Source organism: Aspergillus karnatakaensis (genome assembly GCF_047715665.1).
Source record: "Aspergillus karnatakaensis strain CBS 102800 unplaced genomic scaffold BJY04scaffold_45, whole genome shotgun sequence".
Lineage (NCBI taxonomy): Eukaryota > Fungi > Ascomycota > Eurotiomycetes > Eurotiales > Aspergillaceae > Aspergillus > Aspergillus karnatakaensis.
In genome coordinates, this window is record NW_027395757.1 from 22,126 (window position 1) to 49,557 (window position 27,432).

At 51.0% G+C, this 27,432-nt stretch overlaps 8 protein-coding genes and 2 non-coding genes across 10 annotated transcripts; 3 read left to right on the forward strand and 7 right to left on the reverse strand.

Moving 5' to 3' along the window:
- Nucleotides 1-29: 29 nt before the first annotated feature.
- BJY04DRAFT_109844 (small nuclear ribonucleoprotein-associated protein) lies at nt 30-1,445 on the reverse strand. Its single transcript, XM_073708118.1, has 5 exons — nt 1,266-1,445; nt 1,163-1,171; nt 1,037-1,108; nt 560-974; nt 30-505 (listed from the first exon to the last, which is right to left on the reverse strand). Exons 1-5 carry the CDS (start codon nt 1,290-1,292, stop codon nt 426-428), a joined length of 603 nt encoding a protein of 200 aa, XP_073568301.1. The 5' UTR covers nt 1,293-1,445; the 3' UTR covers nt 30-425.
- Nucleotides 1,446-2,338: 893 nt separating this feature from the next.
- On the forward strand, nt 2,339-3,907 carry BJY04DRAFT_195466 (60S ribosomal protein uL5). Its single transcript, XM_073712218.1, has 4 exons — nt 2,339-2,397; nt 2,476-2,623; nt 2,749-2,998; nt 3,073-3,907. The coding sequence occupies exons 1-4, from the start codon at nt 2,395-2,397 to the stop codon at nt 3,197-3,199; spliced, it is 528 nt and encodes a 175-aa protein (XP_073568302.1). The 5' UTR covers nt 2,339-2,394; the 3' UTR covers nt 3,200-3,907.
- An 83-nt stretch (nt 3,908-3,990) lies between these two features.
- BJY04DRAFT_195469 (uncharacterized protein) lies at nt 3,991-5,296 on the reverse strand. Its single transcript, XM_073712219.1, has 4 exons — nt 5,261-5,296; nt 4,719-5,203; nt 4,430-4,627; nt 3,991-4,341 (listed from the first exon to the last, which is right to left on the reverse strand). The coding sequence occupies exons 3-4, from the start codon at nt 4,592-4,594 to the stop codon at nt 4,093-4,095; spliced, it is 414 nt and encodes a 137-aa protein (XP_073568303.1). The 5' UTR covers nt 4,595-4,627; nt 4,719-5,203; nt 5,261-5,296; the 3' UTR covers nt 3,991-4,092.
- A 131-nt stretch (nt 5,297-5,427) lies between these two features.
- On the forward strand, nt 5,428-7,426 carry BJY04DRAFT_195471 (putative carboxylesterase). Its single transcript, XM_073712220.1, has 4 exons — nt 5,428-5,841; nt 5,904-5,927; nt 5,987-6,265; nt 6,325-7,426. The coding sequence occupies exons 1-4, from the start codon at nt 5,511-5,513 to the stop codon at nt 7,368-7,370; spliced, it is 1,680 nt and encodes a 559-aa protein (XP_073568304.1). The 5' UTR covers nt 5,428-5,510; the 3' UTR covers nt 7,371-7,426.
- Nucleotides 7,427-8,324: 898 nt separating this feature from the next.
- BJY04DRAFT_220995 (kinase-like domain-containing protein) lies at nt 8,325-9,778 on the reverse strand (the record flags this gene model as incomplete). Its single annotated transcript, XM_073717011.1, has 4 exons — nt 8,325-9,344; nt 9,419-9,463; nt 9,514-9,630; nt 9,701-9,778. 4 exons carry the CDS (start codon nt 9,776-9,778, stop codon nt 8,325-8,327), a joined length of 1,260 nt encoding a protein of 419 aa, XP_073568305.1.
- A 714-nt stretch (nt 9,779-10,492) lies between these two features.
- Nucleotides 10,493-14,139, reverse strand: BJY04DRAFT_220996 (pyruvate carboxylase; the record flags this gene model as incomplete). The annotated part of the gene is made up of 2 exons (XM_073717012.1): nt 10,493-10,600; nt 10,654-14,139. 2 exons carry the CDS (start codon nt 14,137-14,139, stop codon nt 10,493-10,495), a joined length of 3,594 nt encoding a protein of 1,197 aa, XP_073568306.1.
- Nucleotides 14,140-15,662: 1,523 nt separating this feature from the next.
- On the reverse strand, nt 15,663-21,393 carry BJY04DRAFT_109896 (clathrin heavy chain). The gene is made up of 6 exons (XM_073708119.1): nt 21,163-21,393; nt 21,073-21,093; nt 20,937-20,963; nt 20,497-20,868; nt 16,211-20,431; nt 15,663-16,159 (listed from the first exon to the last, which is right to left on the reverse strand). The coding sequence occupies exons 1-6, from the start codon at nt 21,199-21,201 to the stop codon at nt 15,803-15,805; spliced, it is 5,037 nt and encodes a 1,678-aa protein (XP_073568307.1). The 5' UTR covers nt 21,202-21,393; the 3' UTR covers nt 15,663-15,802.
- A 945-nt stretch (nt 21,394-22,338) lies between these two features.
- BJY04DRAFT_t126 lies at nt 22,339-22,411 on the reverse strand. The gene has a single exon. It is a non-coding gene; the product is annotated as a tRNA-Thr (tRNA).
- A 1,051-nt stretch (nt 22,412-23,462) lies between these two features.
- Nucleotides 23,463-23,535, forward strand: BJY04DRAFT_t125. The gene has a single exon. It is a non-coding gene; the product is annotated as a tRNA-Thr (tRNA).
- Nucleotides 23,536-24,354: 819 nt separating this feature from the next.
- On the reverse strand, nt 24,355-26,871 carry BJY04DRAFT_195487 (phosphoribosylaminoimidazolecarboxamide formyltransferase/IMP cyclohydrolase). Its single transcript, XM_073712221.1, has 4 exons — nt 26,634-26,871; nt 26,332-26,458; nt 24,741-26,226; nt 24,355-24,687 (listed from the first exon to the last, which is right to left on the reverse strand). The coding sequence occupies exons 1-4, from the start codon at nt 26,650-26,652 to the stop codon at nt 24,532-24,534; spliced, it is 1,788 nt and encodes a 595-aa protein (XP_073568308.1). The 5' UTR covers nt 26,653-26,871; the 3' UTR covers nt 24,355-24,531.
- Between the last annotated feature and the right edge of the window lie 561 nt (nt 26,872-27,432).

Below are 27,432 nucleotides of genomic sequence, written 5' to 3' on the forward strand. Positions count from 1 at the left end.
TACTAGGTTGAATGGTTGGAAGCAGACTTGGGGGTTTTAATGAATTAAATTCAGTACAGATAGTACTTGACGCAACTCTAGCATTGCATTTCTCGATTGTCGAGTTCCGTGTTGACCATAATATTACTTGGGCATTCCTTGCATCCACACGCCGCAACGCCTTTGCCTGGTAAAATCGAGGTGCTGTTCCCTAGCCAGGGCAAACAAATGGCTGAGCAGCTCTTTTTGGTCCCTTTTATCCTGGTGTGTCCTTCATCATTGGTATTACAACGCAGCGGTGGTTGTGTTGTCAAGCTACAAATATCACTCCGTGTCGACCGAAATCACCGTCCGCCGAAGCCTGGAGGAGGAAATCCGCGGCCTTGGCCGGGAGGCTGGAATCCAGGAGGGGGTTGGAAGCCGCCAGCTGAAGTAAATGCAATCAGTCAAGATACCACAAAGAATTCTTTTCGGAGACACTCACGACCTTGAGGAGCACCAAATCCGGAAGGTGGAGCGAAGCCAGCTAAAACTCATTAGCCATTGAGATATACACGTAGTATAATAGGGTGTAACTTACGAGGTCCAGCGCCAGGGCCTCCACGGCCACCGAAGCCTGGAGGAGGGCCACCAGGGAATCCACCGGGAGGAAAGCCAGGGAAGCCGCCTGGCGGAGGAGGTCCACCAACACCAGCAGCAGGTCCTCCGAGTCCGACCGGCAGACCACGTCCAGCGGGTTTGCTAATTCCAGGGCCAGCAGCGAGAGTGGCGGCAGCACTTGGGACGTTGGGGCCGCCTGTTCCAAGGCGCGCTGAGGGATCGGCGGGAGGAGGTCCGTCGACAGAGCAGGAGACAACGTGAGTCCCGCGCACAATTGTCAGACCGAGCGTTCGCTTCTCTTCGGCTTCGACAAGGGGCGCGTTTCCGGGGGCGGACTTGGCTTTCCGCTTGACGCGGCGGAATTCTTCTGTATCGGCGAGGACGAGGTTCATGTGCTAGAATGAGTCAGTATCATTTCTCAAGAAAACCAAGAACACTAATTGGAGATATATCGCACCTTATCGAATGCGAGCATCTGACCCGTCATTTGTCGCCCGTCGTTCAATGTGACTCTCATCCGGTAGTTGATCTGGACTTTGTTAGTTTTTCACGGAGATAGTCAGGCGCGCCCACCGCCACTTACGAGGTTTTGCTATACAAAAGTCAAGTCAGCTATTACTCAAATACGGAATACACCAATTGATCTGAACAATAGAAGTCGGAAGGGGAAAGGTTGCAGCACTCACCATCTTGCCCTGCTTGTTGGCCGCCATCTTGACAGAAAAGTGCGCACGAATGCGACTTCAGAATATAACCAAAGAATGTGTATGGGTGTATCAGCCAAAGATTCTCTTCTAGCTAATCTTCACTTCAGTACCTGCAAGCTCCAAGAGAGTTCAGCCAGGCAAAGAGCTCAAGGTAGGTACTGACGCTGCGACTGGATCTGCGGGTGTCGTGACCCGTGACTTTACGCTAAGGCTTTTGCTTATTCAGCGCTTAAGCTTCCCATAGTTAGGTATCTACAAATGAGCTACAAATTCCATACGCCGTACGGCCGTCAAACGACAGGCGAACTGGATTTGATATTGTGCAGAGGCTGGTAATTTGATATTATCTGGGTCATTTTCCCAGTCTAAGAAGCTATTTTTGATGGTGCAGTACAATATCTCTGACCTGAGATCCAAGCAGGACGAACTGCCCTAAGAACCTACAAGCAGACTTGAACAACTAAAAACAATTACTCTAATAGAGGCCTGCGTGGCTCAGAAGCAGGACAGGTTACCTAAATCAGTGACTTCCCTCTGTCTATCCTTGATATCTGGCTAGATAACTCTATGTTCCTGTCTACTATCTGTCATGTTATTTTCCCCCTCGGTACTAGCCTTCCAATACAATCATGTCCTGGCCCCGATTCTAGATCATATTCAAGGGTTTTAGGAGTTCCACATAACTAACTTTGTCCACTATTTCATACAGCTTCCTTCCTCCTCAGAACCCATTAAACAAAGACTTATGGCCGCGAGCAACACCTCAATGCTAGCCAACTTACAGCAGGAAAGCCGCACTTAGCGCAATCAAAAGATGTGCACGGTGTACATGGCGTACATAGAGATCCGAAGGAGTTAGAGAATATACTATAACTTAGTCTGTATGTATTGTACATCTATAAAGGTCACGTGCTTCTAGTGCTAGACTCTGATGCCTGAGGCTTGTAAAACTATGGATTTGTCCCGTGATCAGAAAGCCCGAGCCCTAACCACTGGATATGGTATAGTGTACTCGGTAATAGATTTGTCGAGAATCGTTCACCTCTGAAAGTCATTCGACATCGTGTGTATTCAACGAGCCGACCAGTCCATCGCCAAATTATTCACCATGGTATGTACAAAGATTACCTGCAACGCCTTGCCGAACTTATTTCATATCCTTGAAAACTAATATTCATCGCCCATGCAGTCGGAAGGAAAGGACAAGAGCGCCAACCCCATGCGCGAGCTGCGCGTCCAAAAGCTCGTGCTCAACATCAGTGTCGGCGAGTCTGGTGACAGACTTACCCGTGCTGCTAAGGTGCTCGAGCAGCTGAGCGGTCAGACTCCTGTCTACAGTAAGGACACCCGATCCTCGATTTTACCCGGTCAAGGAGGAAGCCGACGAGGGGAAATTTTTTATTTGTGGGAAAGGAAGAGCAACGAAAGAATGCATGGCTGACGAGTCGGAATCGCATCACAGGCAAGGCCCGCTACACCGTCCGTACCTTCGGTATCCGTCGTAACGAAAAGATCGCCGTTCACGTTACCGTCCGTGGCCCCAAGGCTGAGGAGATCCTCGAGCGTGGCCTCAAGGTCAAGGAGTACGAGCTCCGCAAGCGCAACTTCTCCGAGACCGGTAACTTCGGCTTCGGTATCTCCGAGCACATCGATCTCGGTATCAAATACGACCCCAACATCGGTATTTACGGCATGGACTTCTACTGCTGCATGTGAGTTGGACCTTCACCTACGACACGGGACAGGGCTTTTCTAGGAGGATATCAGGACTGACGCAGAGAAATAGGACCCGCCCCGGTGAGCGTGTCGCCAAGCGCCGCCGTGCTAAGGCCCGCATCGGTGCCAACCACCGCATCAACCAGGTCGAGACCGTCCGCTGGTTCAAGCAGCGCTTCGACGGCATTGTCCGGTAAATCATTTCCAACATGGGGGGTTTTCGAAGCGGTGGTCTGTGTTTATGAATCGATCAAGGAAAAAACTTTTGGCAGGCGTTCTTCTCGAATGTTTATCGCTCTGCTCTCTACCACGACATGAGATATAGGCGTGTTAGAACTATCAAACCACAAATTCTTCAAAAACGCATCCACTTTTTCACAATGAAGGCTTTCACAAAGGGTGATTGATTTCCGCTTAACCATTGATGAAAAGTTCTACATGATGCTGGGCTTGGATATCCTCCGTGGTGGTCCATGACCTTGTTTGCTTTTGGCCGTGGGATCTTGATCTCTTTGTCGAGTGTCAACCCCCTATCTCTCTTGTTCTTTACCAGGATTGGTGGTACGTGGGACACCTGGCTCCAATCCTGGCCTGGGTGCATGACACAAATGGTGTCAGCATCTGCGTAGACGTGTAACAGATATCACCCTTAGCAGTGCCCCTGTAGTTTCCAATTCCCGTGCTCGTGTTCTTCAGCAATGTAGCTCGTCGATAAGGCTTGCACTTGCCTTATGCTTCATTGGCTCACTTAAGCCCACACCTTGACCCAGCATCTTCTGAACCTTCTGACCCTTGGGTCCTCAAATCTATGAAGCGATCCGTCGGGTACTCCGTACGATGGCACCTAGGGACATGTGAAGTATTCAATGCTAGGTCATTTAGAGAACAGAAAACTTCTTCGTGAACTACTGCAGCATTGCTCAGTGATTACATTTGCCATTCATTGCCTGAAACAGCGCACGCAGTATGATAGTATGAAAAGGTCACCACGACAGGCACTTTTCTGCTCAACACTAATCCCATACAACACGTTCAACGAAAACAAGCTCTGCATAAAAGCGCAAACTACAACCCTACCTCTGAGAAATATTTACTTGCCACCGGTATAGCCAGCCCACCATTTCGAAAAGTACCCGCCAGGATGGGACTGTTCATTCCAGCTCTGTCTGCGTGCCGCAAAGCCATCGTCACCCGAGTTCCTCTTCTGGTTGGTCAAGTTCTCAAATAAGGTGGATGGGCCATGGCCGCTTGATTTCCTTCGCTCTCCTACAGAAGGAGGGCTGCGTTCACCTGCATTGGTGGAAGTGCCCAATGCGGATGAGTCGGATGCGCTGGAGGACTGTAGGGTGTTAGCTGTTGACCACTTCTTCCCAGGGACGTGCTTGCTAGGTGGTTTAGGGGCGAGATAGTGAACGAGTGCAACATACTCGTCTGTCAGTGGTTGCAAATGCATTGGTAGTGGTGGTCGAGGGCCGTGAAGCCATATATGGCTGAGACTGGCCGCCTCTGACCCAGACATTGTGATGTTCGTACCGGTCGCCGGGGCTACCGTGCCAGTGACGAGGCGGAGACTTTGACTTATCGTCATTCATTGTTCTGTAGACTCTAGGTAGTTCGGGAAAATGCTACATTTATCAGGTGAGGTTAGTGTTAAGCACGGAGAAGGGGACCCGAATGAAAGAATGTCCAGCAAAGTAGGGATTCCATCGAACTCACTTAGAGATAAATGCTGTTAGTAAGTGCTTAATAGATCAGTTGCACTTCGGAGACAAGAAACCATTAGGGGACTTATATATTTGAAAGAGGGGTAAAGAGGTAGCCCTCGAGATTGCGACACAAACTCTGGGTAATAATGCACCGCTACCGTGATTTCCGGTGGTAAGTCAAAGGGCGCAACGAATGGAAACCCCCATTCAAGGTTGATGGCGGCTTGTCTACGAAGCCTTCGAGCTCCTGATTGGAATAGAGCTTCTCAACACCCCCGGATAGATCAACATTTCGGATCCACCGCACATCGCAGACTTGTCTTACGAATCATTAACAGAACAGACCTGATGGGTTAATCAGATCATGATGTTGCTACGTATTGCCAATCGGATTCGAGCTGACGTCAAGCGTTTCTTCCCATTGCGGGGAGCCTTCAAGAAGGGAGCTCTGGCCCTCTGGGGAGACGAGAGGAGCCATGGACGATCAAACGTCAGCTGGTCACGCATAAATCTGTTAGCTTGAGTCATCGTGGAAGGTCGAAAGAGGCTTACCTTGGCTGTATCATGAAAAGATGCTTTGGAAATTAGTGCAAATAACAGCGAGAGCCTCCAATAGTTACTCCATAAGGTGGAGAAGAAGAAGCTCGCTCACGTGGCCTAGTTAGTTTGATTCCCCGCATATTTACCTATCGTCGACTCTTCCTTCTCCTCATGCCATGAACTATCAACGATTGGTGCATTGTACCTAACCCGTTGGGCATCCGGCATTAAAAAAAGTCCACAGAGCTCGAGCTCCTTCAAGATGGAGACATTTCAGAGGCCATATCTCAAGTCCCTCGGCCCTTTAGGCTACATACAGGGTTGCACAATTGTTTCGAAGCCAACAAACGTTCCTCTTTGCCATTACTTTGGTGGCATTCGCTATGCTCTACCTCCCTCGGTACGTTGGCGGAGAGCTCGTCAACTCCCTCGAGCATACAGCTATGGTTCAAGGAATCGGCCTTTTCAATGTCCCGGCTCTACGAAAGTATGCCCGCAGTCGACCTTTATGGATCCTTCAAACACAGAAGGAGACACCGAGGACTGTTATCAGTGTAACGTGTGGGTTCCTGTCGGAGAGCCTCCCGCGAATGGTGCGTGCACGAGTTTATAAATGGGTGGAAGCGCAATACGCTTACTTACAAGTTTCTCGCAGGATGGCCTGTCATCGTCTTTATCCGTATGTTCATCCTCCCATATACTATGTCACTGGAAAACAGAATTTGACATTCATGGCAGACGGTGGATTCTTACAATTCGGCTCCCCAAATTCCTTCTCCGCTGCGGCCCTGCTAGGCGAGACGGACCTTAAAGCAATCATTGTGATGCCGGCATATCGCTTAAACGTTATTGGTTTCCTCTACTCCTCAGAACTAGGACAAGATGCAAAATCCGTCGGCGAAACCGTTGGGAATCATGGATTTTGGGACCAGCGCATAGCTCTTGAATGGACCAAGGAGAATATCCATGCCTTCGGCGGTAATGGGGATCAACTGACCCTTGCCGGGTACTCCGCAGGTACGTGCCCGCACTCCCTTGAATATATTCGCCTATAAGAGAGACCTAACAGCAGCCAGGTGCATACTCCGTTTGCTACCAATTAACATACGACCTCAATCTTCCTACCTCACAAGCTCTCATTAAACGTGCCTGTATATGGTCCAACTCGTTCACCGTGCAACCCAAATCCCCCAGCCTCGCCCAAGCCCAATTCAATCAACTTCTGTCAGCGCTACACATCCCGCACACCCTCTCAGCCAGCGAAAAACTCGCCCGCCTCCGCTCAACCCCGCAACGAACCCTCCTCTCCGCCGCATCAAGCATCGAGCTACACGAATTCCGACCCACAACAGACAACGTCTTCATCCCAAACAACCTCTTCCACACCCTCGACAACGGCTTCCTCGCATCAAGGCTCATAGACCGCAATGTCCGCATCATCACCGGCGAATGCCGCGACGAGCACTTCCTCTACGGCACCTACCGCCGACCTGCAAGAGATACACTAGGCTTCCTCCGAGCCAGATTACTAGCCGACTACCCACGCCCCGTCGTCGACAAACTAATGAAACTCTATTACCCCGAAGGGACATTACCACGGAACTGCAAAAACTGGACAAACGACGCCTTTGGCCGGATTTATGCCGACATGCAGATCCACAACATGCAGCGCGGGTTCATTTATGCGCTCACAAACCCAATAACTCGGAGTTTCAACGGGAAAGATAGAGAAACCATTAGCCGTGAGGTCTCGAAGCTGATATTCCGATACCGCATGGAGTATCGTCTTAAATGCGCGGACCGCTCAGCGCCGCCTCAGTGGGGCGTCACGCACGCTACTGATCAATATATCTGGTTCTGGGGGAATGGAGAGGTCGTTCTTCCCAATGAAAAGGCAATTATCAAGAAAGCTGTGATTGACCCGTTCATCAAGTTCGTGCAGGGGGAAACAGAACTAGGGTGGGAGACGAACAATGTCAGGCAGATGAGGACACTGAAGCCTGACGGGAAGGTGGAGATCTGGGAAGATGGGCTTTGGGATGAGGCTGTTCGGGTTTGGAAGGGGTTGAGGGAGGTTGCGGATTATGAAATTAGATCGAGCTCTGAATCGGCTAGACTATAGTAGAAATGGTGTATTTGGATACTAACCATCTATAGAATTCTGTACATAATATGCTCATACATATCTGTGGAGAATTAGATGAGATTTAATACTTAATATGCATTACAGTCGACGCTCAGGAGTCCTATCAGCCCTGGCATCTTGTCAAGAACAAAATATCTGATTGTCAATAAGCAAATAGGTATCTTCCCGCACCCAAACGATAACTCATAACATAGTTAGTAATTTCTCAGAAAGAATACCCCCTTAATGGCAGACGTAGGCCAGACCCTTTAGTGGATTATCCGATCAGATTTCCAGTCCATCACTGCGACATGTGGCATCAGGTTCATTCAACATGTTCTGGGCGTTCTTTATCAAATTCCTTCTCGCGGTTCGAACATACTCAGCCGTGGCGTCTATTGTATCAGCCTTAAAATGACCTGTGATAGCATGGTTTCTCCTAGCGCCTTGTACTCAAAGCTGCGGGCTTTCTCGTCACCCAGCGGGGCATTGATATACCGTTCGCAGAGCGGGACAAGGTCTTTGTGGAAGTACTGTGAGAGCTGATAGACCTGATCAAGCGGGTTCGAATATGGAGCTAGGTTTGGAGCGGGTTTTGTCAAAGCGCCTGGACTGGGTGTGCGGCTTTTAGGAGACTGAGACCCACGATTTTGGTACATCGGCTCCGGAACCCTCAGTGTCTGACAGTCGCCGGGGTTGCTATGTGCCCGATTATGTCCTGGGCTGTTGTTGAAGGGACCGGATTCATATCCGTACCCCGAAAAGACATCTTGCATCACGCCAGAATTAGACGAACCAGCTTCCCTGCTGGCACGTCGTACACGTCTATGGGACAGAGTCACCGATTCAGTACGCAAAGTAGGGCTAGAACGCCGTGTCGATTTAGCTGGTTCAGCCGCGTTCTCTCGGTCCCGAATTGGTCTTCTGACAGCAACATAATAGACTTCGGACTCAGAACTCTCCGAGTCTGAGATCAAATAAAGGAATTTCCGGAGACTCTCGACGGCGCCTTGCGGCAACATTGCGCCCATTCCTTTTCAAAATTGGTGTATCCTCCTTCGATTTATTCGCTCCTACTGGCCAGCTCTTTTTGGCGATTGAATCATCTTCTGAGCCTATGGTGGCTACAGTGCTGGTAAACCGACGGCTGCTGCGAGCTCTATCTTTGCTCAACATAGCACCTATTGGCGATTCATCCTGTAGCTTCCGTGCGTCTACTTCAGCCGCTCTTTCAAAGTCCTGGTACCTGATCCCAGCATTTGGTAAGCTCGATTCATTGTCGGCCCCACGTAGAGCATGACTTGTTTTCCTCGGTCCCTGTGCTTGTACTTTGTGGTGGCGTTTTGTCCTGTTTGCGGGATTTGGACTCTCTCGGCCATCGCCGCTGGGCTTCTTTCGTGTTTGATTCATGGAAAGCGCTGAAAAGGGTGTCTGCAGATTCAGGTCATCCTCAGCCAGTGCGCTACATCTTCCTGATGCTTCAATGGATCCTGATGGTGATGGTGGGCTCATACTTTGATTCCCTGACGGTCGTCTTGAGACGGGAGTGTTGCGCCATTCATGAGACAAAGCATCTTTTGCAGATGGTCTATCCATAGGTTTCGCACAGAGCAGTTCTTTAACAAAGTTCTGTCGCTGCTCAGTGATACCAGATTGTCGATGCAGGAGGTCGAAGGCATAATTGTTTGGCTCCTTCGCATATGCTAGTATAAGACCCAAGTTCTTAAACGGCAATTGCCCCGAGAGAGCGTGATGAACTATCACGCCTACTGCCCAAATATCAACGGCGGCGGTATAGCTGAAACCTGTCCCAGGAACTGTGCAATAGCCACTAAGTACCACCGGGGCAATATAGCTAGGTGTGCCAATCATAGTGCGAAGGGCAGTACCTCCTTGATCAATACACTTGGTAAGGCCAAAGTCCCCGACTTTAAGCCACCAGTCAGGGCCGCGCGAAACGACAAAGATGTTCTAACCCTCGCAGTATCTGATAAGCGGATATGCAGCGGAGATGGAGATGTATTAACCCCTTGAAGATGACTTACCGCAGGCTTTAAGTCCCTGTGCGTGAATCCATCCTGGTGCATGAACTGCAGCGCCTTGAGCAGCTGGAACGCAATCTTTTGACACTCTTTTTCACAGGAAGAGGGACTCTCAGATATTTCTGCAGATCACCAAACTCGAAGTACTCCATGGTAATGAAGATACAATTGTCGCTCTCATACCACCCGAACGATTTCACTAAATAATCCCTGTACTATATCAGGTTAAGCGTTAGTGAGTCTTCATCCTAGTGGCTACTGCTCGAGTCCAACGAACGAACAAACCTCTTTGTTCGAAAACTTAGCGAGAGCTTCCAGCTCACGCTTATAGTCAATGGAGTTCTGGGTGAGCGAGATCTTCATAATCTCCTTGACTGCTCGGAGTCGTCTGGATGGCTTGTCCTTATCGGCTATGCAAGCTTGCAGCCAGACGACACCGGATGAGCCCTTCCCAAGTGGTTCTTTCCGAGTCTCCCATCGCTATTCAAAGTATGCGTCGGAGCCGGGTCTGTTGACTTCGTGGCATGTGTGGGACTTTGAAAATCGAATTGCCAGCTTGAAGGCCTTCCCAGGGTCTCGATCTCGACGCGGCATCGTGGGCGAAAGACGAGCTGGGTGGAAGAGAGAGGAGGGAGAGAGGAGAAGGGAGGGTAAGCGAAGGGCATGGAGAGGAAGGAGAAAGGAGGGAGGAGGAAGGAGCGAGGCTACGAGGCTGCGAGGCAGACCTCAACTGTAATATTTATTGTTCACGGAGGAAGGAGCGTCCGGGGGTGCCCAGGTGGCTTATATCAAGGAGTTTGTTACGCGGGGTTCGCATGCTCATAGGGGGGGGGGGTCCCTGTCATATAAAGCATCTCGGGTAATTCAATAACAATTCATATATTTGCAGTGCAGGTTGATCATCAATTCATAAAAAGGAAAACAGCCCTTCCAGCAGCACCTATCACTCTAACCAACACCAAGGTAGCCTTCGCCGCTATAAACCAGAAGTTCATGAAGAACAAGGCAGAGAATCCAATCGCTATATGTGATCCATGTTTTTGTCAAAATTTACTCCGTTTGTCATGATTTGTGCATTCAAGCCTTGGCAATTTTGCAGATGAGATCCTGCCCATCAACAGAGTCACCCTCCTTGACCAGCAATCCAGACACCTTACCGCTGTGAGGGGCGGAGATGACCATTTCCTAAGATATTGTTAGCGTTCTGGATGTCTAGATGAAAAGAGACAAAAACATACCATCTTCATGGCGCTGAGAACAGCAATGGGGTCACCCTTCTTGACCTCAGAACCCTCATGAACACGGATCTCGACGACAACACCGCTCATAGGAGCGCCGACCTGGCTGCTGTCACCAATATCGGCCTTGGGTCGAGCGATGTTGTCCACAGAGGCCTTCTTGTCGTCGATGGAGACTTGACGAACCTCTCCATTCACTTCGTAGAAAACCTCACGCTGACCGGTTTGCTCTGAGAGAGGACCGATAGCGAGCAGCTTGAGGATAAGAACCTTACCCTTCTCAAGCTCAACATGGAACTCCTCGCCGATCTCAGGCCTGGCCAAGAAGTAGCGAGTGGGAAGAACAGACAGGTCACCGTACTTCTGAACGAACTTCTTGTAGTCCTCAAAGACCTTGGGGTACATGGCGTAACTCGCCACATCGTATTCGCTGGCGCCTCCGAACTTCTCGCGGATCTCGGTCTTGATCTTGGCCAAATCAAGGGGCTCCAGGAAAAGACCCGGGCGCTTATCAAGCTTGCGGCGTTCTCGGAGAGCCTTGGAACGCAGAGGCTCGGGGAAGCCGCCGTAAGGCTGGCCCATGAGACCTTCAAGAAACTCGAGAACGGAACCAGGGAAGTCCAGCTCTCCTGCACGGTTGATGACATCCTCGGGGGTCAATTTGTTCGACACAATGAACTGTGCCAAGTCGCCGACGACCTTAGAAGTTGGAGTGACCTTGACAATGTCACCCAAGAGGTCGTTGGCAACTTCATAAGCCTTCTTGGTCTCAGCCCACTGCTGGCCCAGGCCCAGCTGGCTGGCTTGGAAAATGAGATTGGTCAACTGACCACCAGGGATTTCGTGCTCGTAAACCTCGGGGTCAGGACCGGTCAGACCCGCCTCGAAGGGCGAGTACAGCAAGCGCAGCTGCGCCCAGTATGTGTCAATGGCCCGCACTTGGCTGCGGTCAAGACCAGGATCCTGCTCAGTGCCCTCGAGAGAGGCAAGGATTGCACCGATGCTGGGCTGAGAGGTCATTCCTGATAAGCTATCAGTGGCCGCGTCAACAGCATCAGCACCGGCCTGGGCACATGCAATCATGGATGCCACACCGGTTCCAGCAGAGTCGTGGGTGTGGACATGGATAGGGAGGTCAGGGTAACGCTCACGGATACCACCGACAAGGAGGCGAGCAGCTTGGGGCTTCAGCACACCGGCCATATCCTTGATACCAAGAACATGGGGCTTGAGAGCCACGATCTTATCAACAAGGTTGAGGTAGTATTCGAGATTGTACTTCTTGGAAGGGTTCAACATGTCACCGCTGTAGCAGACGGTCGCTTCAACGACACCTCCAGCGGCGTGAACGGCCTTGATACCGACCTCGAGCTGGTCAATATCGTTGAGGGCATCGAAGATACGGAAAATGTCCACACCACACCTCTTGGCTTGCTTACAGAAGTGGTAGATAGCGTTGTCGGGAAGTGAGGAATAGGCAACACCGTTGGCACCACGGAGCAGCATCTGGAAGGGGATGTTGGGAACCGCCTTGCGCATCTTACGCAGGCGATCCCAGGGATCCTCGTACAAGAATCGCATGGCAACGTCAAAAGTAGCGCCACCCCAGCATTCCAGACTGTAGGCGTTGGAGTACGCATGGCTGGTTTCGTGAGCAATGTTAAGTAGATCGATAGTACGAACACGGGTCGCGAGCAGGGACTGGTGGGCGTCACGCCAGGTGGTGTCCATGATCAAGCAACCCTTGTTGGCACGCACAGCCTTTGCCCAGGCTTCAGGACCCTCCTGGTCGAGAATCTGCTTCCAGCCCTTGGTTGAGGGGACTGAGACATCGAGAGGCTTGCCAGCGGCATCCAGGAGAGTGGGTTTGATGATATCGCCCTTGAGCTTGGGCTCGCCAATCTGGCCCTTAATGCTGCTACCGTTGACGGCGACATCACCGAGATAGGTAAGCAGCTTCTGGGCACGGTTCTGACTGCTGACAAGGGAAAACAACTCGGGAGTATCGTCAATGAAGGTGGTCCAGCAGGTACCATCAATAAAGGTTGGGTGACTGAGCAAAGAGGTCAAGAAAGGAATGTTGGTCTTAACGCCGCGAATACGGAACTCAACCAGAGCACGCACGACCTTGCGGCGGGCAATTTCATAAGTAGAGCCACGGCAAGTACACTTGACAAGCATAGAATCGTAGTGGGGGGTGATGATGGCACCAGCAAAGCCGTTACCACCATCTAGACGGACACCATTGCCACCAGCGGAGCGGTATACTTCGATCTTACCGGTGTCCGGAGAGAAGCCCTTGGAGGGGTCTTCGGTGGTGATACGGCACTGAATGGCGAAACCACGGGTCGAGATGCGGTCCTGTGTGAGGCCGAGCTGCTCGAGAGTAGCACCGGCAGCGATCTGAATCTGGGCGGCAACGATATCAATACCGGTGATTTCTTCGGTAATGGTGTGCTCAACCTGAATACGGGGGTTGATTTCGATGAAATAGTAGCGGTTCTCTTGGTCGACCAAAAACTCGGCCGTACCGGCGTTGCGGTAGTTGACGGACTTGGCGAGCCTGACGGCATCTGCGAGAATGCGGTCACGAACGTCGGTAGGAAGGTCCTTCGCAGGTGCAATTTCAACAACCTTCTGATGACGACGCTGGACGGAGCAGTCACGCTCGAAGAGATGGACGACGTTGCCGTGGTTGTCACCCAACAGCTGAACCTCAATGTGCTTGGGCTTGTCAAGGAAACGCTCAACGAAAACTGTACCGTTACCGAAGGCCGAGCGAGCCTCCGAGGTAGCACGCTCAAAGGAGTCGCGCAGATCAGCCTGGTTGCGGACGACGCGCATACCACGGCCGCCGCCACCAAACGCAGCCTTGATAATGATGGGGAAGCCATAGGTGTCGGTGAACTCTTTAACCTCTTCATACTTCTCCACCGGGCCTTCAGTACCAGGGACGACTGGCACATTGCACTTTATGGCTAGGCGACGGGCAGAGACCTTGTCGCCCAGTCCTTCAATGGTCTCGGGGGTGGGACCGACGAAGACCATGCCCGCCTGTTCAACCTTTCGGGCGAACTCGGCGTTCTCTGACAAGAAACCATATCCGGGATGGATCAGATGCACGCCATGTTCCAGGGCGATCTTGACAATCTCGTCAATGGCAAGGTAGGCACCAACAGGGGTGTACTGGCCCCGCTTTCCGATCATGTAGGCCTCATCTGCCTTTTGGCGGTGCATGGAGAGTCGGTCCTCGTGGGAGAAGATGGCGACAGTCTGAAGGGACAGCTCGTGGGCTGTTCGAAAGATACGAATTGGGATCTCACCGCGGTTGGCGACGAGGATCTTCTGGAACTGCATGATGGCCGAGTTGGCCCGCAGCCGGTGGTGGACAGAGTCCCGGTGATGAGCAGGGTGGTGGTCATCGACGAACTCGGATTCGTCAACAACAGCCTCCTCAGGCTGGTGGTTTCGTAAAAAGGAAGCCATGATGATGTGAGGGGAAGGAGGGGAGGGCGGAGGAGAGGTGGGGAAAGGGAAGGGAAGGTAGAGACCGGGGGAGGGGACAATATATGAATGTTTGACAGGAGGGATCAAAGGGAGATCGGGAGATCTGGGTCGGTCTTATTTAAACAAGATCGTTAGCTATAGAACTAGAAAAAGAGCAGGAATGAGTCACCTTGGGGGAGAGGAGCTTTTCCAGCGGAGATGAACGGGGAAATGAAGGGAAGTATGGAGGGATAGCTGGGAGAGCAAGAAAAAGGCCCGGTTTCGGACCGGAAAGGAGAGGAAGCTGCGGGACGATCAATTGGATGGTGTACTTTTTGCAGGGAGGAAGAAATAGGACGGAGAACTGGACGGGAAAGATGAATTGAAGCTACAGAAGAAGGGGGGAAGGACGAACCTTGAAGGTTGGTGAAGGTCGGAGGGGAGCAGGTGACGGCAACAATGACGATGACGAAGGAGGAGGGGCAGATATAGAAAGTCTTTCCTACCTACCAAAACACCTGGAAATCTGGAGTAAAATCATAATATTATTATTTAAATAATTTAAATATTTATTTCCTGCTCACCGGTACACCGGGCATCTTTCCCCTCCCTTGGTCCGGCGTTTTTCCTTATTATTTTTTGTTTTTTCTTGTCCGTCTCCACGATCGAGCCATAGTTAGTTAACTGAACAGGCCATCGGTAACTGATAGGATAGTTTGGCTATGAGATCTATCGAGTATACAACCAGAATTTAACATAAAGCCTACGATAACCGAGCCATCGGGTGCTTCAGGAAGTCAATGGCTCTTTGCGTACCTCGGGTACTCGGGTTAATTCTACCCATGAGATTTTATTTATCGAGGTATCCTTCAAGTATCTACTAACTTACTCGTAAGGACATTATTGTCAGAGAAAGGGAAGAGATTCCCGGGTGGTTCACCCAGACAGGTGGAGCCCTGGAGAAGGCTGGCAGGAGTGCTATGCTCCGGGCCTCGGTCGTGCTATCCGTGGACTCTGTGGACTCCTAGTCTGGACTCTCGAATCTCTCTGTTCAGTTCTCCGGAGAAGACTCGCTCTTGCTCGGTGATCCACGATGCAGTGTTAGCTCCTGCTGTTCGTGCCTCATGAACCGGTCTCGTGACAGGTCCTCCTTGCTCGCTTACCCACTCTTCATCACCACCAAGACGGGACAAGGCACTCCAGGCGCATCTCCCTTCCCAGAGCATCACACCGGAGCGACTCTTGCTACACCCTCCCATGGTTCTCCCATCCAATAATTTCCCTGTCTCCTGTCACTACCCTGATTCCGCTCCTCTGCCGCCCCTCTATCGCTAGGTATCGCTTCGCCAATCTGTGCATCAATGACAATCATTGCAGCGCCCATCGCCTTGGCACCTTCCTTCTACGTTACGCTTCAGTCTTCTTCACCACGCTTGGTTACGCTTGGTTACTCCCTCTACTCCACCCCTCATGTAGCACACACTGTTTTGGGAAATATTGCTATTAAGTGAGCTACTAACGCTTCCCAGGCGATCAGCCAGAGGTCACCAGCACAACTGAAACTAGTCGAGAGAATCGAGATCGTATCAAAATACACGTGATGAGAAAAAAGAAAAAGGAAAGGTGTCGATCAGATAAGTACAACGTCAGAAAACCCTCTCTTCTAGAAAGGGCGGAACCCCGTGGCCTGCGGCGTTATCCCATTCGCTTGCCCATACACAGGAGGTCCTGCGGCTGGTGTGGCAGGGCCCTGGGTCAGCATAAGTCTGGATCCGCCCAGAATCGGTGTGTTGTCCTCCTCCTTCTTTTGTGTCACCTCCCGCGACTTCCGCTCCTCGTTGTCCTTCTTCAACATTTCAATCGCACGGGTCTGTTCGCAAAGGAAGTTGATCATAAACGGCATCGTAAAGTCCTGAAGTCCGTGTCGCCATGAGATCTCCAGGATCACGTCAGGTCGGATCAGGTCGTAGCAGGCGTACAACATGCCAACGTAGCATTCGCGGCTGCCAATGTCCACAAACTATCACATAGTTAGCAAACAGTTTTAAATTTGATCAAGAAGGAAACTTACGTAGCGGAGAAGCTCCTCGACCACCTCGGGCTTGGCGGAGATTGCTGCCGTTTCAATGGCATCCTTGTACAGCTTGTCTTGCTTAGAGAGCTCAATCGACTTGGTCCAGCGCTTGTTGTTGCGGTAAATGTTGGCTGCAATCTGACGGAAGAAAATGAGATCGTGCTTCTCCAGACGTTGGGCGAGCTGCACAGCATCGAAGTTGTCGTGGTTGTCCACGGAGTCGCGCAGCAGTTTGTAGTCTTCCTCCTCGATCAGGAGATCGTTGATCGCATCGTTCACTGCCCTCTTGTTTTGAGACTGGACGTTCAGGAGGAACGGTTTGATCAGAGGGATGTTATCTGAAGTCTGGAAGATGCGCACAACACGGTTGACGTCGATGCGGGGGGTAAGAACCTGGAGCAGATCTGTGAGGAGAAGGGGCTGTTCTTGCAAGTAGAAGTTAAGGGCACGGTAATAGATCTCCAGGTTTGCCACCTTAACGATGATGTCCTTGAACGAGTGATGTTCCCAGGCATCAGCAGCACGCTCCATCATCGCAAGCGCGGCATTGTCCCATTCATCGTAGTGGCAGTACAAGAAAACGAGTTCAGGCCACAGAGTAGCCTCCTCGCAAGCACGGATCATCTTGGGGATATTGATGCGAGACCAGAAGAGCTTGAGGTGCTCCATGACACGGTCGGGGTGATACTTGGAGAGGGCGATACCCAGCTCGGTGAACATGCCCATGTGGGCGCGCTCCAACCCAAGACCGGCCTCGAGCACGGCAATGAGCTCGTCAAAGTACCCGTTACGCTCGTATTGCCGGACAAGATCCTGCAATTCCTCCGCATGCACAATAAGGTTGAGACCACAGATCTGCGCAAGGCGGAACTCCTTCTTGTCCACACATGCCTGGTTGACCTGCTTCCACACCTTGACGCTGTTGGCTTTGCGGGCACACTCCACAGCCGCTTGGTAGTCCTCCAAGTGGACAAGTGTGGTTGCCAACTTCGCCCAGTTTGATATGCTGGTGTAGAATATCTTGGCAGCTTGATGGTAGCCTTCTTCGTAGGCCTTGTCGCCGGAAGCCTCAATGTCGGCAACGTTGGTTGTCCGCAAGAAATCTTCAAGTTCGACAAGCTGGTCCAAGCGAGCATAGCAGAAAGCGAGGCCAGTATCAATGGCTGGCTCGCGCAATGTCTTCCGGGCCATCTTAAGATACTTGACGAGTTCCTCATCCTTGCCAGCGTGTGTCGCAGTTTCAATGACCTCGTTGTAGTTGGATGGATCGTTAGCATGGATATAGGACTCGATGGAATCAGAAACGCGAAGGCCGTCCAATTGAGCCTTAGCGACTTTGCTCCAAACATCTGGGAGTTCGACCCGCTCAGCAAACTCTTGTGCCCTATCAATGCTGACAATGTTCTCCACGAGAACGTTGACGGCATTGATGTAGTTGTTAACCTTTTTGTAAATCTCAAAGGCCTCTTCGTACAACCCAACAGAAATACACATCTCGGCAATCTCATCGGGGCTGAATTCGTTGAGTTGATGGATATAATCCATGAGGCGACCCTTGTCGGCCTTGGCGGCGGTAAGCATCAAGAGGTTTTGCAAGCTACCATTGTCACCGAAAGGTGAAGGCTCAAGGATAATTTTCTCGAGAAGCTCGATAAGATCACCGGGAAGGTCAGCCTCAAGGAAAGCCTTGACGGCAACAGAGACTTTGTCTGGCTCGGTGGACTCGGGAACAGCAGTGGCAACTACCTGGTCAACGAGAGACCGACGGTAATTGTTGTTCTCACTAAGAACGTACTGCCAGATCTCAACATCTGCCCTTTCCACGAGATAGCGAGCCTGCGCCCTGAACATAGCGTTCTCGTTGGTGATGTTGATGAGCTCTAAATCATTCTGTCCCTTGCGGTAAGAGATGTAGGCGAGATTGGGGTCGCGCTTTTCACAGTACTTTCCGACTACCAGAGTGTCGTACAGGTCGTTCTCCTTGAGGAACTTCTCCGGATTGTTGTTGCTGTCAATGTAAATCTTTGCAAGAGCGTTATAAACCGCCTGCTGCTGATTACCAGTAGCGAGCGTTGCCTCGAGGAAAGGCAGAAGAAGCTTCAGCCTATTGCGAGTCTCAACTTCGGAAACAAGCTCATCAATGGGAATCACTGATGGATCAACAGTGGACAGCAAGTTCTTGATGATCCCTTCATCGCAGTCAACATCGAGCAACCCACCAACAACAGCGGGAGTGCGCGAAGGGTTGACCCGTTGCACGTACACCTCGATCGACTTGTACTGCTGATTCTGGTAGAGGTAAAGTACTAGGTCGTGAACGAAATTGAAACGGTCACAGACGGTGATGAGCGGCAGTTGCTCCGTCAGATGAGCCTCCTTGAGGAAGTTCTTGACTTTCTCGGGGTTGTAGTAGTTGCTCTCGCGACAGATCCGTTCAACCTCTGAGATTTGGTTCATCGCAGTCGCAGCCTCGATGTACTTAAAGTGAACTTCAGGATCCTCGGACAGGTTGACAATACTTCCAAGGTAATAGTAAAGACCCTCCGCAGTACGGTATTTCTCCAGAAGACTGATCAGACGACTCGGTCCCAGTAGGTCTGAGAACTTGGTACAGATCTGAACAACAGCTTGCAGATTGTTGCGGATGTTAACTTCCAGCATTGTGTCCATGCAATCCAGAGTCTGATCAACCGAAAGGCGCCCGATGTAGTTCATCAGCCACTCGGTATTCAACTGATCAGTGCGGACAATGTTGCGCTTAATCACGGCAGAGTCATCAGTGTTTTCCAGGGCCCGTTGGATAAGACCAGCGTTCTCGCAGAGCTGAGAAATGCGGGGGCGATCATAATGGGTGAAGATCTCATTGCCAAGGATAGCATCAGCGACTTGCGGGGCGTTAACAAGGTTCATCTCGAGCAATCGGGTCTGGAGGTGGCCGTGTTCTGGCTTGTTATCCTTCAGGGCATCCAGAAGGAAAGAGGTGGCCTGCTGGACCATGTTCTGGGAAAGGAAAACATCAACGACGCGATCGAGGTCAATGAGGGCACCCGATTCTTCATTAGCAAGCTGGGTCGCGAACTCAGCACCCTTCTCCGGGTTTACACGAACAATGTGTTGGAGAAGCTGCGTGTAATCAGGCTGGTAGCCGACTTGCTTGGAGTAGGCGAGGATCTTGTCGAATTGGCCTGTTTCGGCGAAACCCGCAACGACCTTGTTGGGCACGTTCGCCTGGAGGTAGATGTTCAAGGCGAGGTTCATGTCATATGGCCGGACAATGTCACCAAGCTCTTCAGAGCCTTCCAGCTTGTTCTCACGCATCCATTTCTCGAGCAAGTGCTTGCGGTTCTGCTGGAGGACCGGTCGGACAAGTTCAATACTTTCGTACTTATTGAGAGTGCCCTTATCCAGGAGCATACCGAAGTACTGAAGGATGACAGACATTTGTCCGGTCTGGGGGGCGTTCTTGAACCGGTTAATTGTCTCTGCTGTCCTCAGGAATCCTCGTGGGGAGTTCGCAGCAATCTTGGCAGCTTCAGAAAAGTTGCCTTGAGCAATCAGGTTGTCAAACTGCTGCTGGTAAAGGTGGTCGGCTCCCGGGAGCCCTGCCTTGGAGGCCAGCTTAACAGCAAGGCCGGACATGGCAGGGTTCTCCATCAAGTACTGGATAATATTGGTCTCATCGACACTGACTGCCAGAACTTGACCCTTGCGGTTAACGCCGACCAAACCCGCAGACTGGGAGTCGGGGGCAGTAGTGAAGATTGTCTCGCTAGATATCCGGTTCATGAAGATGCATGTGCCAGACTCAAGGTCGTAGAGGTGGATGAAACCGTACTTGGTGACCAAGTAGACAATGTCGTACTTCTCCGAGACCTGCATCGCCACTGGGAAATCGTTAACCGCCTCCTGGGGGAAGTAGACCTCCACAGCCTTCTTCTGGAACCTAGGATTGGGCTCCGTGTGATCAATCTCTGCGATCTGCAATTTGGCACCGGTCTGTGTCCGCACAGCAAAGGTAAAGAGTTTGTGTGGCAGAGGTGATCCCTCGACTCTGATGGAGGCGAAGGCGGCAGCATGTCCCTCAATGAACTGTGAGATACCACGCTCCTTGGAGTATAGCTGCATTGAACCAACAACACGACCTTGTTGCTGGCTGATTCCGACAACCACCATCCACTTTCCCTCGTCATTTACGCGATAGTTGATAATTTGGCAGCCCTAAAAACACGTGTTAGTCTTCGGATATGCTCGCTTTCACGGTTCTCGATTCTAGCGGTACGTACGCTTAGGTTTGGAAGTCGGTCGAAAACCTTCTGTGGCTGAGACTGGGTGGGATCAAAGACGTCCCAGTGGTAGACTGAGGTATCCGTAACCATGCCTAGACTCGTTTCGCTGAACCACTTCCAGTATACAACATCTTCGTTCATCGTCGAAGACTTGAGCTTCTGCTTGGCCGCGAGGTCAAAGATCTGAATTGTTCGGCCTTGAGCCTTGAGAGCAATGATGTTCTTGGTCCAGTGCATGATAGCGTTGTCCGCATTGATAGGCCGTTTGATGACTTCATTGTTGTTCTTTAGGTCAATGATGATGACCTGGGGTTTATCTTCTTCATTGATTTTTTGGCGAACGCAGACGTAGGAATCCGATTCTAGAGTCTGTATGACGTATAGAGCTTAGCAACTGAAAGCTGGAGCGTTCCGTGCGATATGCGATGCGGACTTACACATGTGTTGAAACCAATAGATGCTGGCTAATGACGCGACGTTAGTATAAAGACCGAGAAGGTACAACGGAGTTGGACACGATGGCATTGTTGGCACGGGCCAGCCAAGGCCACGGAGGAGCTTTGAGGGACATACCGCGATTTCGGCATTCGTCAACTGCAGGAAAAATCAAGTGTTAGCTTCCAGGGTACATCCTAATATCGCTCTTGAAACAAAGGGGCTCACATTAATGAGCTCCGTAAACTTGATGGGAAGAGGAGCCATATTTACAAGGGCCGCAGGACGACCTCATCCACCCGATAAACGCCAAGCAAATCAATCGACGGAACAGAAGGAAGAAGTGGAAAGGCGCAATTGAAGGCTGCAAAGAAGAGAGAGTAAGAAGAGAGGGAGGCGGGAGAGAAAGCGGAGTGAGGAATGGAGATAGAGGTGTTGGTGAGCAGGGAAAGTGACACTGGGGAAGCGGAAGGTGACCTCAAGGCTCAGGAGGCGCGGCCGTCGTTGCTGAGGTGTCGCTTATGCCGCCGTCACGTGCGCCTGGCCGGTGCCTGAGCTAGTTCTAGCTCCCCGTCAAACAGACGGTGATCAGATTCGAGTGAATTGAACAAATACTTTCTGGGTTCAATCGAAGGGTGAAGTGAGTGTCAAATGATTTGAGATAGTTTGAGTTCTAGCGATTGGGTCTCCGCAGCACAAAAACCGCGGAGTTGAGCTCTCGAGCTGGCGGGCAAAGAACTATATCCACTAGGTCTCAATTTTGACCGATTGAGATCAAACGGCGACACTCGATGCGGAATAAAACTGACCAACGCCAAAAGAGACTGGGGGCATATCCCGTGAGTAGCTATTGTTGCCAGTAATCTGTAGGTTTGGTCCGAGGGTCTTTAGAGCAACGAGCTTCGAGGAATGACTAGTCTTTCATTGTCAGCTACTATAAGATGAACGTCAGAACAAATGAACCAGTAACGATCAAGTGAATGATCCTTTTCCAGTTCGTTTGCCGTATGGCTGATGCTGTCTTTCGTTTGTTTGACGTCCGGACAAACCTGTAAATAGCAGGTTCTAAGCCCTCACGGTGTCTCCGGTTGCAGGAGTTCTTCAATTCAATTCAAAATTAAGGGGTGCTGGCGGCTGACTGCATAGACACTTCACATCGGTCTAGATGTTTAAACAGGGTAAGTAGGTATTCCGTATGTTGGTCCCGGGCCGAGATGATGGCGTTAGGTCTGCCTTTCGGCCCTCCTGCCTTCCTAACCGACTAGTCTAGCAACAGGACCCTTACGCAGGCCGACCTGCAGGTGCAACACTCCAAAATAAACATAGACAGTTACATTTACTCCTTCCGATGCGAACAGCCTCAATTGCAACTGACTCAAGACTTACAAAAAGTCAAAAAAGGAATGCTCCCACGCGGATTTGAACCGCGGACCTCATGATTACTAGTCATGCGCTCTACCAACTGAGCCATAGGAGCCGTTGATGAAAAAACTGCTTGGTAACTAAAGCTATGAGGGACGGTTTCAAAATTTGATCAAGATTGTGTACACTAAGCCACATCCGTACTAGCTCGTCTGCAGCTTAGGCGAGGCCTGCCTGCAGAGCCTCAGCTCGTGCTTCCAGGCTTCCATGCCAGGCCCCATGGTACAACCCACCTGCAAGGCTGCAACCGCTAAACTGTTCGACCACGTTCTCGTTTTGGGCTGACAGCCGTGGGCCTCGTGCCACTATTGATCAGTCCACGACAATGCTTCAAGATTTTTTCTATCGCATCAGACCGGGCTACCTCCTTGCCCTCATCTATCCCCTGCTCCATCAAATTGTCACCAAGGATAGGGTTTCGATTATGCTACTTGCCCGAGCTAACGGAATCAGGGGGCGTTGCTTAGCTTTTGGGCTGACTTACTATGCATCTTGAACAGAGCAGTTTGACGTCTGCTGCGGCTTACTTTCATCATAAACAGTGCTAGCTGAGGTAGGGTGTCTAGCACTCCTAACAGAGTAACCCTGGAGAAACGAACGGGTCCGGATTGCAACGAACAGCCTGCTAATGATAAGGGTCGACCAAGTGAATACTTGACGAATAAGTTCCGTGGCGATTGTGCTAGGTCGCGTGCATGAGCATATAAGAGAGCGTACCTGAGAAATGACCCAAAAGTGACGAGTGCCCGGCGGCTTGATCTCACGTCTATAATCTCTCCAGTACCAATAGTCATACCTGACGCAGTATATTGTGCGCTATTTGTAGTCGTTTTAATCATTGCTATGTGATATTTGGTCCCCTGCGAATAACTGTTGAGCGTTGTTGCTTTGGTGATCTTACTGGGCCAAATCTTCTACCTAACAAGATGTGGTGCCTTGGTTCGAACAAATTTCGAAGAGTAAGAGTTTCCCGCTCTTCTGGTGGATATCCGGCCGCGCCTTTATGCAATTCAGATGGCATATCAAAATACCAACCTTGACATGGAAAATGGGTCTGGGAAAATTAACATTATAATAAATAAAATGTAAAACTTCAACACCAACCAGCTCCTATGGCTCAGTTGGTAGAGCGCATGACTAGTAATCATGAGGTCCGCGGTTCAAATCCGCGTGGGAGCAGTTCTATTTTTTCTTTTTTCTTAATGCCGACGCCATCGCTTTCTGATGCAGCAAACACTGCTGATCACCTTTTTACTAATCGCGAGGCGAGAGAGATCCGTCTTTGCTCTTCCTTGAGCTTATTGTAACCCTGATCGAGTTGCGCGAGCTTCGGTACTCTACTGCGATGTTGTTCTATTGTTGACGTGGTGTCCGCACATAGCGTTAGTTATATATACTTTCACACTATAACTTCGTGACAACAGAATACCGGTACACAGAATTAAACCCCGCCCGTACCGGCATCACGCAGCCCAGCATCGCCATATGCCACCTTTAGAAACAAATGACAGCACTAGCCAAACTGCACGACAGTGGCTACTAGGACCCAGTCTATCCAGCCCACCAGAATACTAGGCAGCCAGCTATAAAGAATTTGCCGCCGGAGGTGGACAAGGTAAGCACATAGAGCGAGCAGACGAGAGATAGCCCAAGGTTACCACTGGTTGCACCCAGCGTCGTAAATCTCCGGCTCCGGACAACAACATTGCTCGGTAGGTAGTAGAGACTGCTTGCCCGACGGGGACATGGTTACAGCCGAAGCCCGTTTGGGATGCCCGTGATCCAACTCGTGGACCTTAGCTCCCATATTCCAGCCCACATCATACACCAATACGGACACTGGGATGTGATGACTGCTCGGAGTAAGGCCTCTGAATGTATGTTGTAAAGGACGGAAGGGCCCTTCGCCGAGCACCTACCCATACCGAACCATCAACCTCCATCACAGGTACGTGTATATACTCAAAAAAGGACCACATCGTAAACAACACAATCACTCTGCACCTAATACTTAAGCCGCGCTCGAGAATAGAAACGAGTACGCTCATTGCGTGCTACAATTGAAGCCTACCAATATCACAAATGCAAGATAAGAAGCATGATGAGTTACACGAACGTAGGATTCCTTTTTGACAAGCTATAAGGTTGTCGCAATCTAAGAAGGAATCTAAAAGCCTAGTGATGGAAGAGACGAGTGCCTTGCTCGACGAAGGTGATACCAAGTTTTTCGGCGGTGTCGAAAACGGGGCCGTCGTTCTGGCTACCGCTAGGAGCAGCAATGTACTTGACACCGGAGCGGGCGGCGCGGAAGACGTTGTCAATGAAGGGGAACTATAATATAGGGTTAGTAGATGACTCTCTGCCAAACAAACGCGTGAACTTACGAAAGCATCTGAGGAGACGGCAACCTCGCTGAGCTTCTCGAGCCAGGACTCGCGCTCCTCCTGTGTGAATGGTGCAGGGACTTCCTCAAAGACACGATCGTACTCGGCCTTCTCGATGTCATTGCGGGGGGTCTGACCGGAGCAAAGCAGGTCAATGGCATTGCTCTTGTCGGCACGCTTGGTGCCAGCCTTCCACTTGATGTCGACGACACGGTCGTGGAAGCGCATCCACCAGTTGTCGGTCTTGTCACCGGCGAGACGGGTGCAGTGGATACGGCTCTGCTGACCAGCACCTAGGCCAACAACCTGGCCGTTAAGAGCGTAGCAGACGGAGTTGGACTGGGTGTACTTGAGGGCGATGGTAGCCACAGTGAGATCCCTTAAAGCGGCATCAGGGAGAGTCTTGAGATCCTTAGGGGTGACGATGGTGCTGAAGGTCTTTTGAGGGGTGATCTCGACATCGTTACGGTGCTGGCTGAGCTGAACACCGTAGACAGTACGGGTCTCCTCAGCAGCAGGAACGTAAGTCTCGTCGATCTCGAGGACAAGGTACTTGCCGCCCTTCTTCTTAGACAGGATATCAAGAGCCTCCTTCTCGTAACCAGGAGCGATAACACCATCAGAAACCTCGCGGGATATGATCTTGGCGGTGGTAACATCGACCTTGTCGCTCAGAGCGAGCACATCACCAAAGCTGGACATACGATCGGCACCGCGGGCGCGAGCGTAAGCCTGAGCAAGGCCCGAGGACTCAATACCGGCGATATCGTCGACCATGTAGACCTTGCGTTCCTTGTCGCTAAGAGGGACACCAACGGCGGCACCAGCAGGAGATACGTGCTTGAAGCTGGCAGCAGCAGGGTATCCGAGAGCTTGCTTAAGCTCCTTGACAAGACCCCAAGCGTTAAGAGCATCGAGCAAGTTAACGTAACCAGGAGACCCGTTCAGAGCCTTGAATGGAAGCTTGCCTTGGGGCATGTAGGCAGAAGCAGGCTTCTGGTGTGGGTTTGTGCCGTATCGGAGAGAGAGCTGCTGGTCGCCATTGCCAGCATACTGCTTGCGGAAGAAGCCAGAAATGGCGGTGTCGTAGTCCGCAGTGTGTTCGAACGCCTTGAGGGCGTATGACTTCCGGCTGGTTTCCGTGATTTCACCAGCCTCGAGCTCCTTAAGGAACTCAGGGTAGTCTTCGGGGTCGGAGAGGATGGTAACGCGGGAGTGGTTCTTAGCGGCGGCACGGAGCAGAGTCACACCACCAATATCAATCTCCTCGATTGCCTCCTCAATGGTGACGTTAACCTTGTTGACGGTCTCCTTGAAGGGGTACAGGTTGCAGACAACGAAATCGACCTTGGCAATGTTCTGGTCGGCCAGATCCTTCTCGTCGGACTCGATATCACGGGCGAGAATACCGCCGTGGACGGCAGGGTGGAGGGTCTTGACACGCCCACCGAGCATTTCCGGGGCGTGGGTGATAGCTGAAACATCCCTGGTGTCCGTCAGCTCCATCACAGCGCACAGAGCCCAGTGTATCCATCACAGCAGCCCCTCGAACTGCGATAGCCACCCTTCCCGACGAAATATGGGGACGCACTCAACTGGGAACCCCGCGTCACGGATCATCCTCGCTGTACCACCGGACGCAAGCAGACGAACATTCTGCTTGGCCAGACCCTTTGCCAGGTCAAGAAGACCGGTCTTGTCGTAGACGGAGAGGATTGCTTGATATAGAAGCAAACAGGTCAGCCAAAGTCTCCTTAAATTCACAGATCATAGGCCAATTGTGGGGACAGAGTTCACCCAGGTTTGTACTTGGCAGAGACCTGGGGAGGCTCCAGAAATGAGATCTTGGAAGATCCAAACTGAAAGAGCAAGAGAAGAGACTCATTGACGTACCGGACTTTTGTTGAGACATTATGAGACACTGGCAGCGATATTCTGAGCCCCAGAAGAAGAGAAAAGGTCAAGACTCGACTGGTGACGATCAGGAAAAAAGAAAGTAAAAAAGAATCGGAGTCAGGAGCTCCCCACCACCACTATCTACCCCTCAATTGTATGCTTTTCCAACGGAATCGGAGATCCTACGAGATTATACAGGAACTAAAAATCTTATACTCAGAGCTTAGAAGTCTGGTCTTTAAATGAAATTAAGCTCATTATATCTTGTTGCAATGCGAAATAATGTCCATTCTTCTCCGTCTTGCTCACCTTTCCACCGCGGGGTTGGCCGCTTTCGGAGCGTATACCTGAGCCCAGGCCCCACTGCATAGCCATGCTGACCAACAGTTATCCCATTTATGCAAATAGTACCTCACCCACGTGAGGCTTATCACATGATCTAGGACGCACAGGCCACCTAGAATACATCAAAACCGGCATCGAAATTTTCTCCCTAGATTTCTCTTTCTTTTTCTTCTCCATGAACAACGCAAAAATAACATTCTTCAAAAGCATTCCTACAAAGGATCTATCTTACTAAGGTGGGATATGATACCTATGAAGTACGGAAATCGTCATACAGAATGGAGAGAAGCTGCTTGCAGAGTATCGATCTTGGGTGCAGTGCCTGCCTGGCCGAAAGGTCTAATGGGAGGGACTGCAATGATTGGTTCTACACTTCTTCCTCAACTCAAGGAAGGGTTTTCCTCGTAGCGTAGAGTGTGGTTGGTACATTTGCTCTTCTAGCGCTGGGCTC

Coding starts and splice junctions, on each gene's coding strand:
- BJY04DRAFT_109844 (XM_073708118.1), bottom strand. CDS start 1,292: ATGGCGGCCAACAAGCAGGGCAAGATG. Junction 975..1,036: donor AGATGCTCGCATTCGATAAG/GTGCGATATATC, acceptor GACTCATTCTAG/CACATGAACCTCGTCCTCGC. Junction 506..559: donor AGGCCCTGGCGCTGGACCTC/GTAAGTTACACC, acceptor AATGAGTTTTAG/CTGGCTTCGCTCCACCTTCC.
- BJY04DRAFT_195466 (XM_073712218.1), top strand. Junction 2,624..2,748: donor CGGTCAGACTCCTGTCTACA/GTAAGGACACCC, acceptor ATCGCATCACAG/GCAAGGCCCGCTACACCGTC. Junction 2,999..3,072: donor ATGGACTTCTACTGCTGCAT/GTGAGTTGGACC, acceptor GCAGAGAAATAG/GACCCGCCCCGGTGAGCGTG.
- BJY04DRAFT_195469 (XM_073712219.1), bottom strand. CDS start 4,594: ATGAATGACGATAAGTCAAAGTCTCCGCCTCGTCACTGGCACGGTAGC. Junction 4,342..4,429: donor TTGCAACCACTGACAGACGA/GTATGTTGCACT, acceptor AACACCCTACAG/TCCTCCAGCGCATCCGACTC.
- BJY04DRAFT_195471 (XM_073712220.1), top strand. CDS start 5,511: ATGGAGACATTTCAGAGGCCATATCTCAAGTCCCTCGGCCCTTTAGGC. Junction 5,842..5,903: donor CGGAGAGCCTCCCGCGAATG/GTGCGTGCACGA, acceptor AGTTTCTCGCAG/GATGGCCTGTCATCGTCTTT. Junction 6,266..6,324: donor CCTTGCCGGGTACTCCGCAG/GTACGTGCCCGC, acceptor AACAGCAGCCAG/GTGCATACTCCGTTTGCTAC.
- BJY04DRAFT_109896 (XM_073708119.1), bottom strand. CDS start 21,201: ATGGCTCCTCTTCCCATCAAGTTTACGGAGCTCATTAAT. Junction 20,964..21,072: donor TGACGAATGCCGAAATCGCG/GTATGTCCCTCA, acceptor TCGCGTCATTAG/CCAGCATCTATTGGTTTCAA. Junction 16,160..16,210: donor TCGAGGAGCTTCTCCGCTAC/GTAAGTTTCCTT, acceptor ACTATGTGATAG/TTTGTGGACATTGGCAGCCG.
- BJY04DRAFT_195487 (XM_073712221.1), bottom strand. Junction 26,227..26,331: donor GACGCGGGGTTCCCAGTTGA/GTGCGTCCCCAT, acceptor GACGGACACCAG/GGATGTTTCAGCTATCACCC. Junction 24,688..24,740: donor CCGTCTCCTCAGATGCTTTC/GTAAGTTCACGC, acceptor CCTATATTATAG/TTCCCCTTCATTGACAACGT.